This window comes from Hypomesus transpacificus, chromosome 3 (assembly GCF_021917145.1).
Source record: "Hypomesus transpacificus isolate Combined female chromosome 3, fHypTra1, whole genome shotgun sequence".
Taxonomy (NCBI): domain Eukaryota; kingdom Metazoa; phylum Chordata; class Actinopteri; order Osmeriformes; family Osmeridae; genus Hypomesus; species Hypomesus transpacificus.
Genome location: NC_061062.1, coordinates 8188841 through 8213162, shown reverse-complemented (window position 1 = coordinate 8213162; position 24322 = coordinate 8188841). Strand labels below are relative to the sequence as shown.

The window sequence follows — 24322 nt, the reverse complement described above, 5'->3', positions numbered from 1 at the left end:
TCACAATATACCTGTTCATATGCCTGAGTCACGTACCATGACAATGCAAAGTTTTAGTCACCCAAATTGCTCTCCCAACCCCTAATTGTTAACACCAGTCAAATATACAAAGACACAGGGTAGAGAACTTCCACAGTAGATACTCATGTACGGGGGGAAGGGGTTTGGGGAGGGCGGGGCGGGGCGGGGGGGGGTGGGGGGTATATAATACAAAACATTATATAGCAAATCCCAGCACATAGCTAGTATGCACATTTGTTATAAATGTTCTGCACCAGAAATGCGTCTCAACAGTCTAAACTTGCATTCTTTCCTCGTGGACCACAATGTGGGCTACAGGAAGCAAAACAATATGGAGATATTGCAGTGCTTCCTCCTCTTCTTGGTTACCAACGGGAGGGTGTTAGAGAAAGAATAACTTTTTAAGGTATTGGGACGCAGCCCAGGCGAAATCTGGAGGCTCACCACCTTACACCGACTCATCCCATGTTTTTGCACGCATTTAAAAAGGGGGAAGCAGCTTTTACTGAGCAGTGCAAAACCAATTCAGTGGGAATCGGGATAGCATTCCCACTAAAGCAAAGAACCATGTGAAAGAAAGATAACTGCAAATAAACTGTGTTTAATTGCAGTTTTCTTGAGCAAGACCATTATGAAAAGAAGAGGTACTACAACAAAAAATCATAGTAGGCTAAAAGTGCATTTACTGTGTAATGCAAAGTGCAATGGAACTTTGACTTATATGAGATAAAATGATTCACTTCATTTTTTTTCGCTGGAGGTTCTTTGTTTAGTTATTTAAGTCAATTGTATTATTCTACTTTATATTTAGTGGCTTCCGAGACGATGTGTCTATATTAAGGACAATCTAAAGCATCTTTTAAAAATATGAATACAGTTAGAACTACAATCAATTAAAGGCTATTGCTTTCATTATTGCTAATCATGTCTTAACAATGTCTAACAAGAAAAACATATTACAAACTAGTGCACATTCTTGGGTTCTAAAATCTTCGATTTTAGCCTGCAGTACAATTTAGTAGTGGGTCAGATGGCTGACCGGTTAGGGAGTCGGGCTATTAATCAGAAGGTTGTTGGTTCGATTCCCGGCCGTGCCAAATTACGTTGTGTCACTGTGTGACGTTGTGAAACACTTCACCCTACTTGCCTGGGGGGGGGGGGGGGGGGGGGGGGGGAATGTCCCTGTACTTACTGTAAGTCACTCTGGATAAGAGCGTCTGCTAAATGACTAAATGTAGTAACCAACCATTACAATAACCTTACTAATGAACAAGAAAACCAACATTAACACTGAAAGACTATCAAAAACATTTCTACATGTATTTAATTCCTAATCAACTATCCTAGACACAGTGTAGGAATCTCAAGTTAAAAGTATGCAGCCGTTCCTTGAATTAATTACATTACACCAACTAATCGAAAGGCTACCACACTGTTCAATAAAACCATAGGAGGAAAGGGTTGTGGCTGATCTGATTGACTCCTTTAGCCCTGGAACAGAAGCCCAGGTAGGACACAACACTGATATCAGTGAACAACATGAGCATAAAGCAACCACACATACTGAAACAGAAAAACAAAACATAAAGTCATAATTACACAGGCTCTATCGTCATATCGACTATTCGTGCAAACGTTCATCTGGATAATGTACATTTGTTTTTTTGAGCCTTATTGAGGTTTTCTCATCACTGTGACGTTAGCATGCATGGATTACTGAGAAGTGAATCATTTTATACCAAGTGCACAGCCACATAAAGCTTTTGATAGCCTGTTAAAGTGAGAATTGCGCTTTGTGCCTGGGATCATTTCTGTTTTTGCAGAGAGAGTAAAGAGTCGACACATGACATTACACATAGCAACTTTCGCCCCAAGCTCAGAATGGAATTTGAACCTTCTACCTTGTAGGTCTGCTTTGGTGAAACCAACTTTGTTAGCCAAAAAAACAGAAAAGCGAAAAACGGTAAGTATGGTTAGTAGGTGACCGATGGCGTCTGGTTAATAAAGCGGAGCGCTTTACTAACGTTGATATGTCCTCTGCCTCTCTAACAAGGGAGTCAAGGGGTCAAGGTTCAGGGATCCAAGACACTTTATCAAAGGACGACCAACCAAATTCAAAAGAGAGTGAGATGGGTCAGATGAAGATAAAGCAAAACAACTAATATATGGCTGAAGTTGGAAATGTAATTGTTCCCTGAAAACAACTTGTTATTGTTACTTCAGAAAAGTTGTATAACAGCAGCAAATTGGAAGGGAATGTAGAGAACGTTGAATGAGCCTGCTAATATTAACAGTTCTTCTGAGTACTGGCTATAAATGTACATTGAAAGCACAATGAAAATATATAGATGAAATACATTGTCATAGCAGAACATAAAATAGAGAAGCATTTTGCAACTGGAGATATTTCATTCTGTCAAATAATTACCAGAATCACAACATTTTACCATCAAGTTGGTGTCCTCAAACCTTCCTTTGAATCCATAATGTGTTTATGATGACAGGGACCATGAATGTTAGTATGGCTGTTTTTGAGATAGCATGAGAGGAATAAAAGCCTTCATATTGCACACAGCTACTGACGAGCAACCATTTTCAGTTCCAATCAGGAGGTCTTTAAATTGCAACCCTGTTTTCCACTTGGGTGGCCGTCGCCCGGAAAAAAGGGGCTCTATCTCCACCTAGCGTTTGTCTAAATGTACTGCATGTCTTCCCACCAGGATCTTTCAACCTTTAACCGTTGTTTGTGCTTTGGTTTGTGCTAAAACGATCAGTTCTTAATTTCCACCCAAATAAAGAAATACATGTAGGTGCATTATTCCTTGTGTTTAGATGTGTAAAGGTATGAATCATGACTGTGACCTGCAAGTTCATTTGAAGATGGATGGGTTAGGGTTAGAATTGTGATGCTGCATAAGCAGGCACAATGACCACACATGTCCACTTATAAACAAAAAAATGACACATGTGATACAACAGACAACCGAACAATGATTTATGAAATTTTATTTTGAAAAAAATAAAATAAATCCACTGATTTGTTTCACAGCATATACAGTACATTCTATGAAGGACATAGCTGTCTCCCCAAGTAACAATCATAATTAGGAGAAAATAAAGAACCATGGGGCTCTGATTTAAAATTATTTAATAGATACTGTGTTTATAGTCATCAAAATGTGTTGAGCACCAAATTGATTCACTTTGTGGATCTCTAGTCTGAACAGCATACACAAAAACAGACAACAGAAAAACGAAGGGTGCAAATACAGAACTGATATTTAAACTGAACAAAATATGAATCTTTCACTCAAGAGCAACATGCTATGGAAATGTAGAGAAAATAAATATCTACATGTACATGCAAACAAGTACGGGTGATGTAAGCTTGATTGTTACTCATTTGCTACAAATGAGGAATGTGTAATTGAGACTTTGGGTTAAAAGTTTAAGTAATAAAGACATATTGTTCATTGTGATATTTGATGCTAATGCAAATACAACATTTCCTAAGGCCACTTTCGCCTAATCATCATGGAATATTTGAAATCGACACAAAACAAACTGAAACCTTTGGCATTACAGTTTTGTGCACACAGCTAAATATTTGCTGACTGGTTCCTTCCATGCTCCTAAAGAGATTTCTTATCTAGATGCATTTTCTTTGCATTGTTATAAAGAAAAGCTGAATTCATTTTACATTCAAGCAGTGAATGAGAACTTAGAACTCAGTTTTTACTCAGAACTCAGAGTAAAAACGTTCTGGCATTGTCCTGTCACTGCTTGTATCAATATTGTGCACAACATGTATCCTGAATTAAATATATGTCTTTCACATCTACATTTTGAAGATGGGATTGCAAAACAAAGATCGATCTGCTTCAACAATTCAATCAGCTATAACACTCATATTAAAAACAAAACTGACAACAACATGATCTCTTTACTGCACATACTAAAACACCACCACTAGCTTCCCAAGCTTGTAAAATATGTTGTCATGTTTTATTAACCACTGACAAGCTTCTACGGACAAAACACAAAAAAAATGCGCAAATAAATGATGAAATTTCATGAAAACAATGGGGTACCTGGCTGTAGTATTTTTGCACTACGCGTTACTGGACAGCTTTGAGGCCCAAGGTCATGTAGACATGATTAATGCGTGACCAATGTGGCCGATAACAACTGGAAAGGGGTGCGAGGCCGATGTAGAGGACTTTAGTTGGTCCCAGTCTAGTTTGTACCCAATCAGTGGGTCGTTTGGGTGAGTGAGGTGACCAGCAGGGTTAGTAGGATGGAGGGGGGGGCATACGGGCGTAGGGAGATGGAGCTACTGTTGGAGTTGAGGAGGAAAAATGGACTTCCTGAACTCGAGTTTGAGTTGTAATTGGAGTTTGAGTTGTAGTTAGGGTTGTAGTTGGGGTCATAATCGTTTGAGCTCAAGTCGGAGTCGGACATGGTTTTGAGGGAGGGTGTACCTTCGCATCCGCGCTCTATCTGCCCGCTGCGGAACAGTGCATCGTTGAGGAGGTCCGGTAAGCGTCCATTAAGGTCTACCGATGCCAAGCAGCCCTGGAAGCCATCCCTGGAGGCCACCAGCTTGGGCAGGCTGCCATACATGTTGGGGCCCAGCCCAGCAATGAACAGGTCACCTGGACGGAAGACAACAGAGAAGCAAGTGACCAGGATGAACACAAAACAACCCGAAAATTCGGGGCCATAAAACCTGCTGACTAAATCCTGCACCAGGGATTCTAGGATTGTATTTCTTATTGTGAATGCTTCAGAGAACAGGGGGTCTGTTTCATGGGAGATGATTTGAAACAGAACATGGTTTATATGACTGTTCACTGCTCGTGCAGCTGGTGGAATGCGTCCGACAGGAGACATTGAGGACAAGTCTATGGTGGTGTATCCTGCATGCAACATTACCAGATGAGAAAGCTTCCAACATTCCCCTCACTCATTTCAATATCCCTCATGGGATATTGTAATTATTGGCTTCCCAGTTCAGATAGAAGGTTAAATGAAACAAAAACACATACACTGCCAGGGGCCCAAAAAAAAAATTGAATTGAAAAACAATCGCCAGTAGAACTCACAGCGATGTTTAATAGTAAAAGTCAAAGCATTTCCACACGCACATGAAGAGAAGAACTGACAGGATTGGGACTAAGCAGCTGTGTGGTCACCAGGACCACACTGGTTAGTGAGGCTGATCAGGGCCAAAAAGGAGCATTATGCTAGGGAGCATAAAGGTCTAATGCACATCAGGGTAAGAATGGAAGAGCACAAAGCAATGCTTTAACTGTTCATGTCTAGGCTCAGCAACATTATTTGGCAAAAAAGGCCGATGAGTTTCTGGAATGTACTGAATGACTAGGTCATCCCATCAACTGATTTTCCCTTCCACGATGCCAGGATTCATCGGGCAAAAAGTCTGAACGAGTTGTTCAAAGAGCACAAAGAACCATTTTCTTGTGCGGTTCAACTCTCCTGTCGTCGATACAAGATCTCGGCTAAAGATGAATGCAACTCTGGAAAATAAGTTAATGTTGTGCGTAAGGTTGTCAAAACCATACCATGGCTAGAGCCCACCATAGTCAAAACTAAAGGCGTGGGTTTGTTTTGTGCATTACCTTTCAGGTCAAGGTTCTTGGCTCCATTCACCACCTGGCTTACTGCCTTGGCATCCACCTTCAGCGTGTGTAAGTTGCTGTTGTCCCGGGTGATGACCACGTTGTGCCACTGGTTGTCATGGAGAGGCCTGTCACTGTTGCCCTTAATGAGGTTTTGGCCGTTGCCCAGGTCAAACACATAGTGGATGTACCTAAAGGGGGTCAAAGGTCACTGGCTACGTGAATAATAGTAATAATCATGGTTACCCATAAGTACATCCAATGATCTGATTGGAATATTTTTAGGGTCGTCCCCTTTAACCAATCCCATTTGTCCGGTAGTACGCTTACATCAGTGGGAGTACACTCAATCATCTATCACACCTACTTCACCACACCTACCCTTTGACCAGCTCTACGGCGATGAAGTCATTCCCGTCTCCGCTGTTGAAGAGGATGAAGCCGTCGGGTGAGGTGGTCTTGAACTGGAAGAACAGGTGCATGGATGTGTAGGCCTGCAGCGTCGCCAGGCTAAGGTAGCTGCTCTTGCTCTTGAAGGTCACGGGGTCAGCAATGATGGAACGCATGCCAAAGCGAGCATTGAGCTCACAGAAGTCAATGTCACCGTTCTTGCACAGGTCTATGTAGAGCATACCGTTGAATCTAGTGCAGGAAGAGTGGGGGTGGAAAGAGAGAATAGAGGCAAAAGGGAATATGGTTAGGGTCTTGATGGTAGTCAGTGGCATCTTGTATTGTGTTTGGGGGGGAAGACATTTTAAAAACACATAAGATCCTGGACTGGTGAACAATAAAAGTTATCTACTTCCATGATGTTAGCTTTAACCTCCTAGCTTGTCAAGAATAAGGGTTTTGGTGATAAGAGTTAGTTTAGGGTTTTGGAAATAGGAGTTGGTTTGTTAAAAAACAGTCCTATCTGAGAATTATTTTGCTAAAGAAGAAATTAGCTAATAAAACTAGTTGGCCAACAGGGTTACTTAGCAATGGTAGTTAGAGAACAGTTAGTTAAGAAAGTTGGTTAACCAACAGAGTTAGCTAGCAATGGAAGTTAGGGAACAGTTAGTTAAGAAAAGATTGACTTTGTTATCTGGACGGTGTTAGCTAAGGAAGGTTAGGTAGAGAATAGTGTAATAAATAAAGCATTCAGGGTGGTGGGTGTTCCAAACTCCAACCTCTTAACCTCTTAAGTCAAATGCTCTTCCACTGAGCTATACCAATGCCCCCCAGTAATCTAGTCGATGTTGCCAGTGGTAGAGTTTAGGGAAGAGAACCTCAGGCTTTGCAGGTGTCCGATGAAGCTGGAAGGGATAACAGACACGAAACGTCGCTCCGTCATGATGCCTGTCTCAATGTTGTGAAACTCTAGACGGGTGTGGTCGCCCGCCATCTGGCCTGGAATAGGAGTGTGGTGAAGTGGAGGGGTGACACAGAAACAAGAAAGAAGAGAGAAGAGAACACTGTCTGATACTAACACAAACTGACTGAATTTGAGGTGGTCACATTTTGGACGAATTAACTCACACAGTAGTATTCTGTCCCAATTTAAAAGTAATTCTACAGATGAAAATTTTAAATCATGTTTCATCTATTGATCAAGGGACAATTTACCTGTATCAAAGGAAAATACTTGTATTTAAAAAGGTTTAAGATTCAGGGGAATTAAGGTCTTTCAGGACCTAAATCTTTAACAAAACTGTACAAAAGGTTACTATGTTGTTGTTTTTTTTGCTTTTACTCAGACTGTGAACCAATGGGATGTGTTATAGTACCTTCTGCAACATCATCGTCAACCATGAGCTTGTAGTTTTTGCCACGGCGGACCACGCGTACTGTATGCCACTCATTATCATTGAGCTTTTGCCCAGCATACAGGGTCTCTGGTCCCTTGCCTGAGAATGATGGTTAGTCACAAAGTTAAAGTCATTCTGCATCTCAAACCAAATCTTTGTTTTCCATAAAAGGTGCCTGGGGGATTTTTTTCCCAGAAGACTGATGCCAAAAGCAACTATGATGTTGGACAAAATGGCAGCACTGTAATTTCACAAGAGAAATTGTCCGAAATATATTCTGGCACATTCTTTACTAGAATCGACCATTTGGCATGTTCTTGGTATCCAAATTATATTGTTTACAAAATGTAGTAGTTTAATTGGAAAACAAAGAGTTGGTTCTTTAAATATATATTATTTTTTACATACAATTGTTCTACATAACCAAATTTTCCAGAAAATATATCATTTTGAAAACTTGACCACTCATATTGACTCCACTGCTGATTTGAAATATAGATTCAGCAGAAAACATTTCTGGTGATGCAACAATTCCACAGCTTTTACTCATGGAAGGGTCAATAAACACCTTCTTTCAAACTGGACACTTATCATCAAAAGATGGTACAGACTACAATATAATCTATATAATGATAATGCTTATCATTATTGTAGCATAAATGTAGGATTTAAAACAAATACCTTACCCTGGAATAACAAACACAAAAGGAATATGTGAGATAGAACAAAGCACAGTAAATACAGTGTTTTAATGTTTCAAACAGCGAATAAAGAAAGTGTGAATCATTCAACTCATTTGATATAGTTTTATAATCAACTCCAATACAAGGATAATGCTAGGATTACCAGTGTTCTAATTATTACATGTCATCCTCAAGTACAAGGTTATTGTGTTTAAAGCCCGAAAAGATCCACAGCACTGATCGCCTGTTTTTCATGTCGGATCAACTGGATTCCCCCGTCGGCTTCAGTAAATCCCTTTCATCCCTGAGAACTGACACAACCTGTCTGTCCTCCATAACCATGGGGCACACTATTTGCCGAGACACCTCTCCCTGTTCTCGCCCTGTCATTGCTGTAGTGCTGAATTGAAACGGTCGAAGCAAACAGGCTATGACAATCACACACACACACAGAGATGACCCCAGATGCCTGAGAGGAACTGCTGCATGGATTAGAAAAGCTTCTTGTTTGCTTGTGCTGTCAGTTAAAGGTGTCGAGTTCTATTATTTGGGCCAGCTGCAAGTTTTAGTCTTGACCACAGATGGGCAGGTCATGAAAGTATACTGTAGCGACCCACGGATTGGTCGCGTGTTAACTCGCGCTGTTGGCGCAAAGGATTGTGGGTGGCGCAATTCACATACTTGTTTCATGTTTGGTTAATGTTGTATGCATGTTTGAGTTGAGTGTTGTTGTTCTGTCAATTAGGTTTGTCAGTGGATGATGTATGGATATTAGTAACTATAAGTTATCGTTGTTGCCATAACTGTGAATTGTATGTGAGTTAATGACTTGTTGTTGGCATTCACATGTGATTGGTGGTGTAATAATAAAACCTGTAGTCGAGCGGTGTATGGGACACAGGATAAAAAGGTCTTCTTCTTTGCGTCCGATTATTACGCATCCACTCCAATATAGACCCGTAGCGCCATCGTTACATTGGTGTCAGAAGTGGGATGGCGCAACCACGCAGGATGGAGGAAGAAATCGCAGATCTTGAAGAGACCATTAAGAGGACTCAGCTACACCTGGAGAAACGTAGGCTGAAGATGGAGCGTTCCAGGGCAAGAACGTCGTCCCACGCTGATGGGTTCAGTGTGCCACGGCCTTGTCGCCCCCTAGAGGCCGGGAGTGGAACCACAGAACACACAGCCATAGCTGTGGACATCCAACCTGACCTACCTGGGGCGTCCCCACAGGTGGATGTTGGGGCCATCCTGCCCCGTTCCACTGCCATGCCAAGAACACCAGCGAAGGTGCCCAAGTTCAATGGAGAGACGCTCCTGGAGCCATATCTTGCCCAGTTCCAGTTGGCAGTGTGGCATGGTGGTTGGAGCAGCGAGGAAGCCGCCACTCATCTTGCCCTGGCGCTGGAGGGAAATGCGCTGCAGGTGCTCCTGGATCTGACCCCGGGAGAACAGCGGAACCTGGAGACCTTGACCAGGGCCTTGGAGAGGCGGTTCGGGCAGCCACCATTCCCTGACCAGAGTAGGGACAGGCTAGCCAGCTGTCGCCGCCAGGAGGGAGGGAGTTTGGGCGCTTTCGCCGCAGATATCCAGCTCTACGCCCGCCATGGCTATCCAATGTTCGACGCCGCTGCAAGAGGGGAGCTGGCTCTCCATGCATTCCTCAAGGGGCTTATGCCAGAGCAGCTACGCCAGCATGTGCGTCTCACCATGCCCAGAACCCTGGAGGGGGCTCTTCAAGAAGCGGTACGGGCAGAGGCGGTGCTCTGCACTCAGGCTGCCCCACGGCTGTCCCTTCCACACGTCCGGGCCATCGACTGTGAGGGTGAGGAGGCCGAGCCAGTTTGTCAGGTGCAGTTTCAGCGGCGGCCAGCCCCAGCTGGGAACCGTCGACCTCGATCCACTCTTCGGTGCTATCGTTGTGACGAACCTGGTCACATTGCCCGTGACTGCCCAGCACCAGCACCAGTCTCCAGAGCACCACAGCAGACGGGAAACGACGGGGGGGTGGCGCAGTGAGGGGCCCGCCACCCCAATCGTTGGCCCCTCCCTTAAGCCAAGAACTGTTGATTGGTCGTGTAGGCAACACTAAGGGACTGTATTTGGACTGCTGGCTTGATGGCCAACCCTGCCAAGCTCTAGTAGACACGGGGTCTACCGTCTCACTGGTGCGTCCTGGCGTCCTTCCAGGAACCATGGGGACGCTCTCCGGCGCATGGGCAAAGTCAGACACGAACCTGGTGACGGTGACAGGGGAGAAGGCTGCTACAAAGGGGAAGAAGCATCTGCGGATCCAGGCTGGGAACCAGGAGGCGGAGCACGAGTTCTGGCTTGCCAATATTCAGGACTCGTGCATTATCGGCCTGGACCTGTTGTCCCGTTGGGGTGCCTATGTTGATGTCCTGAGGGCAGCCATCACCCTTGGTGGGGAGACTGTGGCGCTCCAGGCCGGCCAGGACAAGAACACAAAGGTCAGAGACCAGCAAGCCAGCTGCCAAACAGCTGCCACCAGCGACTCCATGCCAGGTCAGCCTACCAACCATACATCGGCGGAGACGTCTGAGGCGGTGAGGGAACTCTGCCGCCGCAGCAGTGATGGCCTTGACCAACAGCAGTGCGGCCAGTTGAGGCACCTCCTAGAGGACTATGCAGATATCTTTGCAGCAAAGGATGAGGACTGTAGGCGGACGGGGTTGGTTCAGCATTCCATCGACACCGGTACCGCCCAACCCATCCGCCTGCGGCCTCACCGGCTGGCCCTCGGCAAGCGACAGGTGGCAGAAGACAAAGTTAGGGAGATGGCTGCTGCTGGGGTAATTGAGCCCTCTGACAGTCCGTGGGCCGCACCAGCTGTCCTGGTTCGAAAAAAGAATGACAGCTGGCGGTTCTGCGTGGACTATCGACGTCTCAACGCGGTGACCAAGAAGGACTCTTACCCCCTCCCTCGCATAGATGACGCCCTCGACCATATCACAGGCTCCAGCTGGTTCAGTTCCCTTGATCTGCGTAGTGGCTACTGGCAGGTGGAGTTGGCCCCTGACGCACGACCAAAGACTGCCTTTACCATTGGACAGGGACTGTGGCAGTTTCGTGTTATGCCGTTTGGACTCTGTAATGCACCAGCGACGTTCGAACGGCTGATGGAGAGGGTACTGGCTGAAATACCACGGAGTCGTTGTGTGGTATACCTGGATGACCTGCTGGTGCATGCCAGCGACTTTGACCGAGCCCTGGGTAACCTGCAAGAGGTCTTTGAAGCCATTCGTCAGGCTGGGTTGCGGTTGAACCCTGCCAAGTGTCGCCTGCTGACAAGAGAAACGCAGTTCTTGGGCCATGTGGTCAGCGCGCACGGGGTAGCTACCGACCCCGCTAAGGTGGCCGCAGTCCAGAATTGGCCACCCCCTGCCAACGTCACCGAACTGCGGAGCTTCTTGGGCCTGGCGTCCTATTACCGGCGTTTCGTCCGGGGCTTCGCCACGATTGCCAAACCCCTCCATCGACTGACTGACAAGGGACAGCCCTTTGACTGGGACGACGTGTGTGCCGGAGCCTTCACCCAGCTAAAAACTGACCTTACCGAGGCTCCCATTTTGGCCTACCCAGATGCGGAACAGCCCTTCATCGTGGACACTGATGCCAGCAACGTGGGAGTTGGCGCCGTACTGTCCCAGAGTGTTGGAGGGGTGGAGCGCGCAGTAGCCTACTTTAGCCGCACTCTGAACCGAGCTGAAAGGAACTACTGTGTGACCCGGCGTGAGCTGCTGGCAGTGGTCCTGGCACTGCGACAATTCCGGCCGTACCTGCATGGCAGCCATTTCCTTGTGCGCACCGATCATGCTTCCCTTACCTGGCTGTTGAACTTTAAGAACCCGGAGGGCCAGGTGGCTCGCTGGCTGGAGGCCCTACAGGAGTATGACTTCGAGATCCAGCATTGACCAGGGCGGTTGCATGCTAATGCTGATGCCCTCTCCCGCCGCCCCTGTGCAGTCTTGGAATGTCGGTATTGCCAACGACAAGAGGAGCGGGACCAACCACTGACGGTGGCAGCCATTCAGACAGCTGACTGCGAGGGGAGTTCTCCATGGACCTCCGCTCAGCTGCAACAATGCCAGGAGGCCGATGCAACCTTGGCGGTGGTAATCAACTGGCTGGCGACGGGGCGGCGTCCCGAATGGACAGAAGTGTCTGCCCACGGACCGGAGGTTAAGGCTTACCAATCACAGTGGGGCAACTTGGAGCTCCATGACGGGCTGGTGCACCGGAGGTGGAAAGCTCCTGGCCGGGGAAGCGACCTCCTACAGCTGCTGGTACCCCGTGAACTCCGCCAACAGGTCCTTCAGACCGTCCATGGCTCGGTGGGGGCGGGGCACTACGGCATCGCCAAGACCCTCCGCCGCCTCAGGGGCCGATTCTATTGGCCAGGTTGTCGACGGGACGTGGAGCTGTATGTGCACTGCTGTGACCTTTGCACTGCTAAGAAAGGGCCAACGCAGCGCTCCCATGCCCCATTGCAGCAGTACCTGGTGGGGGCTCCGATGGAGCGAGTAGCGGTGGACATACTTGGGCCCTTTCCAGCGACTGATTCCGGCAACCGCTACGTCCTCGTGGCCATGGATTATTTCACCAAATGGCCGGAGGCATACGCGGTGCCGGATCAGAGTGCCACCACAACTGCGGAAAGGCTGGTAGAGGAGATGTTTGCCCGCTTCGGGGTCCCTGCGGAACTCCATAGTGACCAGGGGCGGAACTTCGAGTCCCAGGTCTTTAGCGAGGTCTGCCGACGGCTGGGAGTATCCAAGACGAGGACGACACCTCTCCACCCTCAGAGCGATGGGCTGGTGGAGCGGTTCAACCGCACCCTGGCTACCCAGCTCGCCATCCTGACCAGCCAACATCAGCGGGACTGGGATCGCCACCTGCCCCTGGTCCTGTGGTCGTACCGGACGGCCGTCCAAGAGTCCAGCCAGTGCACACCAGCTGCCCTCATGTTTGGGCGGGAATTACGGACACCGGTGGACTTGGTTTTCGGGACCCCGCCCGAGCCGGAGATTGCTGGAGGAAAGGAGATGGATTACTACCGGAGGTTGATAGATCGCCTCCAAGTAGTCCATGAGTACGCTCGTCAGGCCCAGGCTAACTCTGGGGTGCGGCAGAAAAGAGCCTACGACACCCGGTGTCGGAAGCTGACCTTCAAGCCCAGTGACAAGGTCTGGGTGTATTGCCCTACTCGTAAGAAGGGGGTGTCACCCAAGCTATGCAGTCACTGGCAGGGGCCCAGTGAGGTTATGGAACGGGTTTCTGAGGTGGTGTATCGGGTGCGCATGCCTGGTCGGGGGCGTGTGGTGGTGCTGCACCAGGACAGACTATCACCATATCGCCCGCTTGCTCCAGAGACGGGTGGAGCAGAGAACGACACCAGCGGCACCATTCCCACTGGACAATGTAACCCCCCCCCTATGGCACCTTCTACCAGTCCCAGGAGGCCAACTCGGCGGCGGTTACGGCCAGGACACTTAAGAGACTACCTGTTGGGTGATGGGGTTGTCGGGGACGACTGACCCCTCAGGTGGGGGCTATGTAGCGACCCACGGATTGGTCGCGTGTTAACTCGCGCTGTTGGCGCAAAGGATTGTGGGTGGCGCAATTCACATACTTGTTTCATGTTTGGTTAATGTTGTATGCATGTTTGAGTTGAGTGTTGTTGTTCTGTCAATTAGGTTTGTCAGTGGATGATGTATGGATATTAGTAACTATAAGTTATCGTTGTTGCCATAACTGTGAATTGTATGTGAGTTAATGACTTGTTGTTGGCATTCACATGTGATTGGTGGTGTAGTAATAAAACCTGTAGTCGAGCGGTGTATGGGACACAGGATAAAAAGGTCTTCTTCTTTGCGTCCGATTATTACGCATCCACTCCAATATAGACCCCTAGCGCCATCGTTACAATACTAACTGTTATATATCTTATTGTAAGAACTGCACTTCATATGCCATTGGAGTTCTACATTCATGCCCACATTAGTAGACGTGATTGTCATTTGTTGACTTACTAAAATCCCAATACTTTTAGTTACTTTTGTCTGTAGGCAGTTGTGATTGAAAGAAAGCCCCTGAAGTATATCATTAGATTATGTCAGTGCTAATCATCATTGCCGTGTCTATATTAAACTAGTGCAGTCTTCACATGCACTGGAATGTTTCCTTGCATAACTGATTTCAAGTTCCTTCATTGCTGTTCTCAAGTGCCCTTCAATGTCACTGGGACGGGGTTGGCACTCACAATGCACTTCAGTCTAGTGGCTTATTTCCTAGATGAAGAATACAGAGACAAGTGTTTATGCCCTGATGAATCAATGAGCAGTGAGGATAGCTCATGTTTTCGTCTTGTCATTGACAGGAAGGCTGTGGTAACAATGTTAATTAGACTATGGGTTACTTACCTCCTCAAGAATTTGCTTTAAGTTTAAGGCCACAAAGAACAATAATGAGAAAAACACGAGTGAATAATTTAAATAACTGTAAATTACAATAAGTCTGACAAAGTTGAAGGATTCCACAACCTATTCATGAGTAAAAGCAGTTTGTGTTGATCCCATTTGTACTGAAAACCTCCCAACCATAATAAAATATATAATGGGCCTTTCTTATGCTTGGATATGTTGTGGTACTGCACTAATGTTGTCATTATAGACAGACCTACAGTTTATGCAAACAGAGCTTATCAAACTGAGTTCATCATATCATTTTTATTAAAAGTATTACGTAAACTAAGTTGATCTAGTATTTTGAATAAAAAAATGGTATCGATACATATAATTTATGGTTTTATGAAGGCGTAAGTGTTTCAAATGCTTAACATACTGTAAATGTATTTAATCTTACCGGTAAATCATAAAAGTAACGTGATCAAAGTTTTTATTTTATAAATACAGAATAAAAAATTAAAAATAAACTATTTATGATGAAACTCAGTTTGCATTAAATAATCTATCATCTGGATTCAAACAATGATACTGAGTGGTGATTTGCTAATCTTTAAAGTCAAAGTTGGATCAGATTTACGATGCATTTTTTTACGCTGGCTTAATCTCCCCCGTGGCTTAACCTCCACTTGTGAAAACATTGAATGGTCCTCTAACAGCTAACAATGATTATTATATTGAGAAACTCATAGCACATGTGCTATCGATAAAACTATGAAAACTATGAAGATTAATAAATCACCACTCGCTCTGTCCCAGTTTAACAGTCTCTTTTGACCTACTGGTGGGTCTGACCAGTTGAAAAGGCACACTCATCCTCCACACCCAAGGGATAAGAGGAAGGCCAGGAGATCACACTTTTAAAGAAGCACATTCCTCTCAAACAGTAGAATACAGACAAAGAGCAAAATGAAACTTGAGTGTTAACTTACTGGAGTTACAGTTTATCCTGATACAGTCTAGATGGGGAAGAATAAATGACAGATGAAATTGCATCCTTCAAGGTTAGCTGCAGACATCCAATAACAATAAATCCACCCTTCCGGGGACGTCCACATGCAGAGCGGCGGCCATTTTGTTTGAAAAGGTATTTGTAAGCTAAAATGGCCAAGTTTTAGCTTTGATATCAGTGTCCTTATGGTAACTGACAGTACCACATTTGTGATTACCAAATTAGCTATTAATTCAGTCAAACAACATCAATGCACTTAGTCTTTTGGGGAACTGCAATGATAAAGTAGATACGAATACTACTGTTTAATTAAACACAGTTATTTTTCAGCGATGATATATATATTTATTGTTGTTAAACATCGACTATAAATGTAGAAGTAGTGGTTTTAATTGTGTATCTGTAAAATGGCCGCTTGTATTGTACCAACCACATAGCTTCTTCAACCCAGTCTCGGCTTACATATATTTTGATTCTAAAATACAACTCAAAGTATCCTGCTCCAAAGCCTTCACACCAACTTGTTGACTAAACAGGCAATTAAATTCATATGTCTGATATTTAGCAAAAAGGTAGTGATAGAGGCTCTTATTCATGGAACCATGGATATTTGAAGTCCAGTGCAATTTAGTGCAAAAGTGTTAGTCCATATCTTTTCATTTCCAACTTTGCCATAGTTTGCACCAAGAGTATAATTTGGCCTATTCAATCCAGTGTCTTGTACAACTAAATAACAAAACGAAGTGAACGGTGAATTTTGTTATGGTCTTACTACTGTAGTATGCACACTAACGGTCCCGAGAAGGGGCAGATTTGGTATGGGTGCCCAAGAGGGACAGTCTGGGTTGATCACTATGTGGCTGGTGTTTTCATGTGTCGTCAACCGCAACAGAAAAGTGGGAGCGAACAGCCACGATCCAATCAGCACCAGCACCTTGCAGAGGCACAGAACCCCCTAGAGTCATTTCAAACTGTCTTTAGTCACCAGGGCCTAGTGAAACACGTCACTATCAATGTATATGTAGTGACTCTGCCACAGAGACAGAGAGGCATGGAGTAAGCACTATATATTGCATTACCTTTGTTGACTATCCAACAAACCTTAAACTACCTAAAGTTGGAAGATATTGAACACAAAGAATCATGTTTCACTGATATCTCGACCCAAGCCAATTGAACCTTAAGTTGCTAATAGTGTTTTGTTGCAATGTGTTAAATGACTACAATTATGTGGAACTTATTCAACTGTTTTGAACTAAAAACTCTGTCAAACCAACTAAATTAGGTATAGCTACATCTTCTCATGTTGTGGTTTGGTTTGATCTGAATGATCTGTGCTGAGATGTTTGGCTTCTTTCCTCTTAGTAACACACAGGAGGTGTTAGTGAGAGAGAGAGAAGGTGTGCCGGGGTGCAGCCAGCTGCAGGTGTGGCTGGGCTCTGTTCTCGGGCTGTCCGCCTGACGGGCCGCAGGCTGGAGGCCTTTGAAGGGGTGAATACCATCTTTTGACAAAGCATGATGGGAAATGGAGTTGATTGCTGACTGCTATGGGCACTGTGTATATATATAGACATCGACTGACTCCCAAGAACACTGTCAAAAAAGAGACCTGCTTACAAAAAAATGAATAAGTATAGATGGGTGATTTACAACTCGATATGTATTAAAGACAGGAACATGGTGTTAGTGGGAAAATGGTAAGGTTCTTTTTTTTCCATAATCCTGTTAAAGATGGATAAAGATCAGTGGACTAACTGACAAGTCACCTCTTAGAAAGTCACAGCACTGTTTTTATAATATTATCTAAACGTCCCTAAGCAATTCACTGAAAACATAAATGCTGTTGGAATTAAGTAGCCTTATATGAATATATGTATGTATATATATAAAATGTAATTATGTTTGTGCTGTGACTGTCTCAAAAGCAGTTGTACAGGACTATGACAATGACTATGGTGTCTGTTCAAAAGATGGCCTGTGTTTACCAATGAAACAGCATATTAACCAAAGACAGTCAATTTGATACATGGAACAGACTTAATCCCATAAATGCTATCCACTATCAATATTTTATTCACTCAGCAATCCTAGATGTATCTTATAGAACATAAACATAATCATAGTAACATCCATGCAACAGTATGTAAGAAGCCATAATATTATGTCGAAAACAAGATATTCCGTATCTATTATGCGTAACGCTACAAACTAAACGTGAGCTTAAAAAAGATAGATGGGGAATCACCATGAGGAGAATGGAGGGAGGAGAGGAGGGGAAGAATGGAGAGGACAAAGAGATGGAGGAGGGGGGGGCAGGAGGAATGCGCCACATGGGCAAGACTGGTGGGGAGTTGGGGGAGGAGGAGGAGGAGGGAGGAGGGAGGGCTGGCATACGATACCTAGGTTCACCGTGAGCTTGACGCGGCTGCCGTCCAGTTCCAGCCGCAGCGTGTCGGCCGAGTCGCGAGACGTGGTGGCCACCAGGAGGCCGTAGGCCCGCTGGGACCTGAAGCGCAGGGCCACGTCCTCGGCCTCCGTGTGCATGACGGTGGGCATCACCACCTTCATGTACATGCTGCCGTCGTAGGAGAGGATGGAGGCCTCTGTGAGGTGGTGGGGGGGGGGGGGGAGGGGTTTGGACAAGGCGTAAGATTTGAGAAAGAGAGGAAGATGGGGGGGGGGGAGAAGAGGAGACAGAAGAGAACGTTAGGGTCACTGAGTGGGAGTGGGAACGCGGGTAGACAGACGAGACAAATCGAGGGCGAAGAGGGCATTCGTTTGGCCCACGTGGCATCAAATATGGTGACAGGACTGGAGCTGTGCGACGGATAGCGTGCATGATCATTGGACGTGGATGCTCTAATAATGAAGCTTGTTTCAAACCAGCGGGGGGGTGGGGGGGTGGTTGGAGGTATGTGTGAGAAGGGAAGCACCAGAAGACTGAGGGATAAGCACTGTCATGTGGAAAGGAGAGAACACTTCTCGGGATGAATGCGTTCCACGTGATGCCCGCTGTGACATGTAGGGCTAGGGTTCAAAACGGATTGACATGAAGACAGCGAGAGTGACAGCACACACAGGAACTCACACACACTGTCACCCCTTGCTGCTTTTCCATCATTGTTACCAGCAGGTGAGGTTGAATCGGACTCCCCGTGACAACACATCTGTCAACTGCTGGAAAAGCAAGACTCCCTCGGGAAAACCACTCGCACACGTGTACGCCCCCCACCCCCACAAACGGAACACACAAAAACCTTTTTTCGGAGAAATACTAGGGAGGTTTGTAGATCATCGCCACTATTTGGCCCTGAAGCCATCACTAAAACCTGGGCCTCCGACTCTTTCATGTCTTTCTGCACGTCTCTCTCTCTCTCTCTCTCTTCAAGTTCAAGTCTTTTATTTGTCAGGTGCACAGAGCAACACAAGGTTAGACTGGGCACTGAAATTCTTAAGACAAGACAACGCAAGCACTTGGCATAACATAACATATAAGTACACAGAACAAATTTACATCTATGCTGAGCTTAGATAAGTGAACTTCCTAAATATACAGATAGCAATAAATAAACGACTATACTAACCCTAACACTAAAACTTCCTAAACTCTCTCTCTCGCTCTCTCTCTCTCTCTCTCTCTCTCTCTCTCTCTCTCTCTCTCTCTCTCTGCCTCTCTCTCTCTCTCTCTACCACTTCACTCTCCATCTACTTCCTTCACCCTCCCTCTTCTTTCTTCACACCACCCACCCAGCCAGCAAACACACACACACAAACACTCATTTCCTTCTCGCAGCTGTGAGAACTCTATTTGCGAGAAACAGACACTCCCCCACACTCCACACACACACACACACGTACATACACACACACATGCACTCCCTTGATCCTTGCGCACACCATGTGCACACTCCCCCCGACAGCAATGCCAGAGAAACTGCTGATGTACTCTACAATTACACCGTGATCAATATGTTATTATGTACGATTAGATGCTTTTCACTACCCCCCCTTCTTCACCCGGGGAGGAGAGGAGAGGAGAGGAGAGAAGGGAGGAGAGGCGAGGAGAGAAAGGGGAGGAGAGGAGAGGAGAGAAGAGGGGAGGAGAGAGAGGGGATGCCCAAGGACACAATGGAGACAGGAAAAAGGAAGGAGGAAAAAGGAGGGGAGAGAGACAGCGATAGCAGGGTGGAGAAATTGAAGGTCAAGAAACAACGTGACAGGAAAGGGGGATGAAGAGAGGGTATGAAACCAAAATCAAACAGAGAAAACAAGAACGAGAGAAAATAGCTGAGACAAAAGAGATGGTTTGAGAAAAGCGAGATACTGGAATTGGGGGGAAATGACAAAGACATTACTAAAAAGAAACAGAATGCATGGAGGGGAAATGGTGACCCCTCGGGCCCCCGGCTTGTTTCACTCCAGTCCCTGTAGAGATGTGTGAAGGGGATCAAAGAGGTTTACCATCATGTTGTCTGATTCCTGGCCTGATGTTTACTGACAGACTCTCACCCGGGGCGGACAGGGGGGGCAGGGGCAAGGGGGTGGTCCTCTGAGAGAGGAATCGTTGAATATAAGGACAGATCTTCTTTCTTTCTTTTGTCATAAGCAAATTGTGGATTCTCTTTGCATGTGAGGTCTTTCTTGATCTTGCCAACTTTAATACACAGATTTTCTATTTACTGTTCAATTCCCGTGCCCGCACAAGGATGCTTTACACACGCAGACACACACATGGTGTGTGACATTCCATTTGCTGGCATCTTCATTCATTAAAAAAAACCCTCCTCCACTGAGGCGTACACTACAAACACACAGCTCTTCCAAATCCCATACTGGACTTACTAGACTGGACTTACTAGACTTGCTCATCCATGTTAGTAACGGCGTGTAGCTGATGCCGTGCTGCCAGTGAACAAGCCATTTGGTTAAACAAAGATATTGTATTGGCTTTTAGTCCGTAAGTGCAATGGTAAAATCAAATCAATCATTTCATTCAACCACGTGGGTTTCCAGAACAATTACCGCTTCAATCTGCTTTAACGTGTGATAACATTTTCCCCACGTAAAAGAAAAGGTCAAACCCATGACATGCAGTGTAAGTCTGTGTGTGTTTGTGTGTGTGATGAGGTAGGTGTTCAGATGGCCTTCTCTGGATTAAGGACACTGCTACCACTGAGCACTCATGTCATGAAAAGACTTCCTGTGTATTAAGAGCCAATCAATTTTCATTATGTTGTCAGTCTCCAAGGTGCTGGGCCAATAGATAAAGAACTGCTGTTAGTAAACAACAAAGGCACAACTGCCCTGACTACAGCACTTTGTCACGCCTCCGCCTGGCAGCAGTGGAGGACACCGAGGAGGATTCCCTGCCACTACCCCGGTCATTCGACTCACCTGAGACCAACAACCTCGCGCTTTTTAAACTCCACCTCCCGGATTTGTGGAACATTTCTTGTGGACTGTTTTGCACGTTTTTTTGCTGCTTGTCGCTAAACTGCCTTGTGACCGAAGCTGTTTGCTGCCGGGTTCTGCTTTTCCACTCCCATGAGTGAGTCAGACGTCTTTTATTCTCGCTTGTGTGTTTTATTTTCACCCACTTGGTGTGTGTGTGTGTATTTGTGTGAAACTCATGTTTTGAGAGCTACTGCAAGCTAACACCCTGGGCCACAAACATCTTGTTGTATTAACACTGAGGACACTGATCCACCATTTTATCTGTTCTGGGTCCTGGTCTTGCCACCTACAGTGTACAGGATAAACACCTCTTTCATAAACAGGCTTTAAAGCTAAAGATGTCTCCCCTGACAATGTTTTTTTTGCATGCGTGTGCAGGCGCCGGAGAGAGCGTGTCGCACTTAACGTACAGTGAAACGTCTGGAGCGCAAATCAGTACTCTGATGACGAACGTGTGAGCCGCAAAGAAAGAGGCTGATTTATAAAAAAAAACAAAAAAAAGACAGACCCACTCAGCATAATTAGCAGGCAAATGACACAGGAGAGTTCCATTAGGATAAAAGCTGTGAACATCTCACTGGAGAGCGTGCGGCCCCGCCCCTATCCCTCTCTCCAGACGGGGAGACAGCAGCTGATGAGGCGTATAAACGGTGATCTTACAGGTGGGTGTTTCAGCCCGGTCAAACGGAACGCATTGCGACTCAGTGCGGATCGGAATGGCTGGTGAGGCTAGCGTGGTGAAATGCTGTGCAGTGTACATGTCATAGGTACATGTGGGATTTTTAATGTCTCTCGTTGCTCTCTGACTATGCTCCCACTGCATATTATTCGGACAGTTGTATTATCGCGTTGTGGAGGATTCCCACTAATGAAATCAAATCAAATACATGCAATAAGAATCTCATAAAGCTTTTTAACCACATTCATTTTTCAGATTCAGGACAGAACAAAGACAGGATCTAATTTACATTTAGTCGTTTAGCAGACGCTCTTATCCAGAGCGACTTACAATAATTACAAGGACATTCCCCACGAGGAAAGTAGGGTGAAGTGCCTTGCCCAAGGAAACAACGTCATTTTGCATGGCCGGAAATCGAACCGGCAACCTTCTGATTAATAGCCCTCTTCCCTAAACGCTCAGCCATCTGACTCCCGTAATATAACCACAAACAGCGTTTATAGACTAAAGTAAGCACTTGTCTGACCTACTGTTCTCTGTAAAATCAAATGTACTATGTAAGGATATCAGAAACGTATTTGAGCTCCTGTGTGTCACATATCACGGATCTGTCGCCTCTCAGGACCAGAATGCATTTTCCTGAACATTCTACAGTCAGAGTTAGGCAATTAGAAAAACACCACAAGCCCTTTAATCCTGGCCCCCACCTTCTCCTCCCTTCCACCCCTCCAACTCCCAGTGCTATACGCCTCTAAGGAAATGTCAGCGTTTGCAAGATGTGACGGCTGGCCGGCTCTTTAAAGCACAGATACCCACATGAAGGCATTGGCTGTTCCAAAGTGGCTAAATCCTCGTCCGTGTATGAGAGAGAAAAGGTACATGCAAACAAGTGGGGCCTGACTTAAAATGGATGGGGACTCTTTTTTAAGGTTTGCGTTTTTGCTCACATCATATTCCGGGGCCAGAGGAGGAAAAGCCTGATGACATAATATTCTACTTATTCTCGTGTCGTCTGAGCCCGCTGACGTTTAGCGATGTGAGTCCTCTCACAGTGCACGGGTTTCAGAGAGATTTGAATACCAGACTAGGCTGCGATTGTATTGCACCCCGCTGACATCAATCAGATGGGATTATTTGTGGCGGGGAGGCCTTGCGGAGGACCAAATATGATAAATGAACCAATAATGCAGTGAGACGTAACACGCCCTTTAAATGTCCTCTGCAGATTCTCAGTAATGCGGGGAGAGGCGTGGGTACCCTGAAGTGGCCACTGGGTGGCAGCAGCAGACTGTCTGCAGTCTCAAGTTTTCAAGGAAAAAAAAGAAACTGCAAAAGAGAAGGAGAAATGGTCAGAAACAGACCAAGACAGCCAGAGAAGAATTGAAAGAAAGAGTCCAGTTAAACAGTGTTTATGGAGTCTGCCAGAGTTGGAAAATGGCTGTAAATAAGTCACGGCCCCTCGGGAACGTTGGCATATCGTGACGGGCTGACGCAAGTGTGTACTGGGTTGGCCGGCTAGCAGATGTGGATTGGTAAACCCGACGTGATTCATCTCAGCCAAGTCTGAAACTGAAATAAACCTCACGGCGTATGTGTGTAAATGAACTTGTTTAACTATCATCAATTTGACCATGCAGGGACATTTTCTTGGTCCCTAGAGGTTGAGGTGCAATTCCTAGGGGGTTATAGAGGGGTTAGGGTTCAAATGACATGAAAGGTTAGGGATAGTATGGATGGTTTTATGATTAGGATATACGGTTCAGGTTATGTTTTGGGGTTAAGGTTAGAGGATAGGGAACACAGGATTTTGAATAGGACTGAATGATATTCCCCAAGACTAAAATCCACACAAATGTGTCGTGTGCGTGTGTCATTACAGAGAAAACATCACATTCAAGAAAATCTCAAAAAGTGATGGAAAAAGGAATACAGGAGTAAAGAGGGATGAGGAGAAATGATAACATCATTTACAACCCTGCAGAGAGAGGGAGAGAACGACCAATGGAGGAGCTACTGACCACCGTGGGGGATGGAGGGATGAAGTCTGGACTTCAGAAAGCAGGGATGGCAGGACAAGGGGAGAGGGATGAAAGGTTGAATGGAGGGAGGGAGAAAAAGGCACAGCCTCCCATATGTGCTAACCCTCTCCAGGCAACACACAAGGATTTGTGGTGTTTATGTAATATGCTGGCGGTCTTCGAAACACAAGTTGGCAGGATTATGGAGATAGGAGGAATGCAGCACAGGGCTGCAGACACTGGCAATCAACCTGCCAAATAATCATCATGAATATACAAACACATGTACTAAAGCTCTCACGCACGCACACACCCACAAACGCTTGGAAAAATGCACACAGCTGATATCAATTCACCTGGCCTTCACAGCAAATCATGAAAACAGACCATTCACACAGACCTAAACTATGTATTATCTTTTTTCTGTTTTGTCTGTGTTTCTTCTGCGTTTACAGAAGGCAAATATCAAGGTTAAAATAGTAACGCTTTATAGGCTAAGGGTTGGATTAGGGTTAGGGTGAGGGTTAATGTTTGGTTTAGGGTGAATTGTCAGACACAAACAATTGCAGCGAAGATCGGAGGCAGACAACTGTATTGC

At 45.7% G+C, this 24322-nt stretch overlaps 1 protein-coding gene across 1 annotated transcript in view; it reads right to left on the bottom strand.

The window, feature by feature from the left end:
• Positions 1-3091: 3091 nt before the first annotated feature.
• LOC124489159 (neurexin-3a-like) overlaps positions 3092-24322 on the bottom strand; it is a 36217-nt gene continuing 14986 nt past the window's right edge. Inside the window, exons 2-8 of the mRNA XM_047051834.1 lie at positions 17973-18176; positions 15554-15580; positions 7430-7549; positions 6932-7052; positions 6045-6305; positions 5664-5854; positions 3092-4676 (exon numbers count right to left, since the gene is read on the bottom strand). Coding sequence (XP_046907790.1) covers positions 4273-4676; positions 5664-5854; positions 6045-6305; positions 6932-7052; positions 7430-7549; positions 15554-15580; positions 17973-18176 — 1328 coding nt within the window. The 3' untranslated portion in view covers positions 3092-4272. The remainder of the gene's footprint in view (positions 4677-5663; positions 5855-6044; positions 6306-6931; positions 7053-7429; positions 7550-15553; positions 15581-17972; positions 18177-24322) is intronic.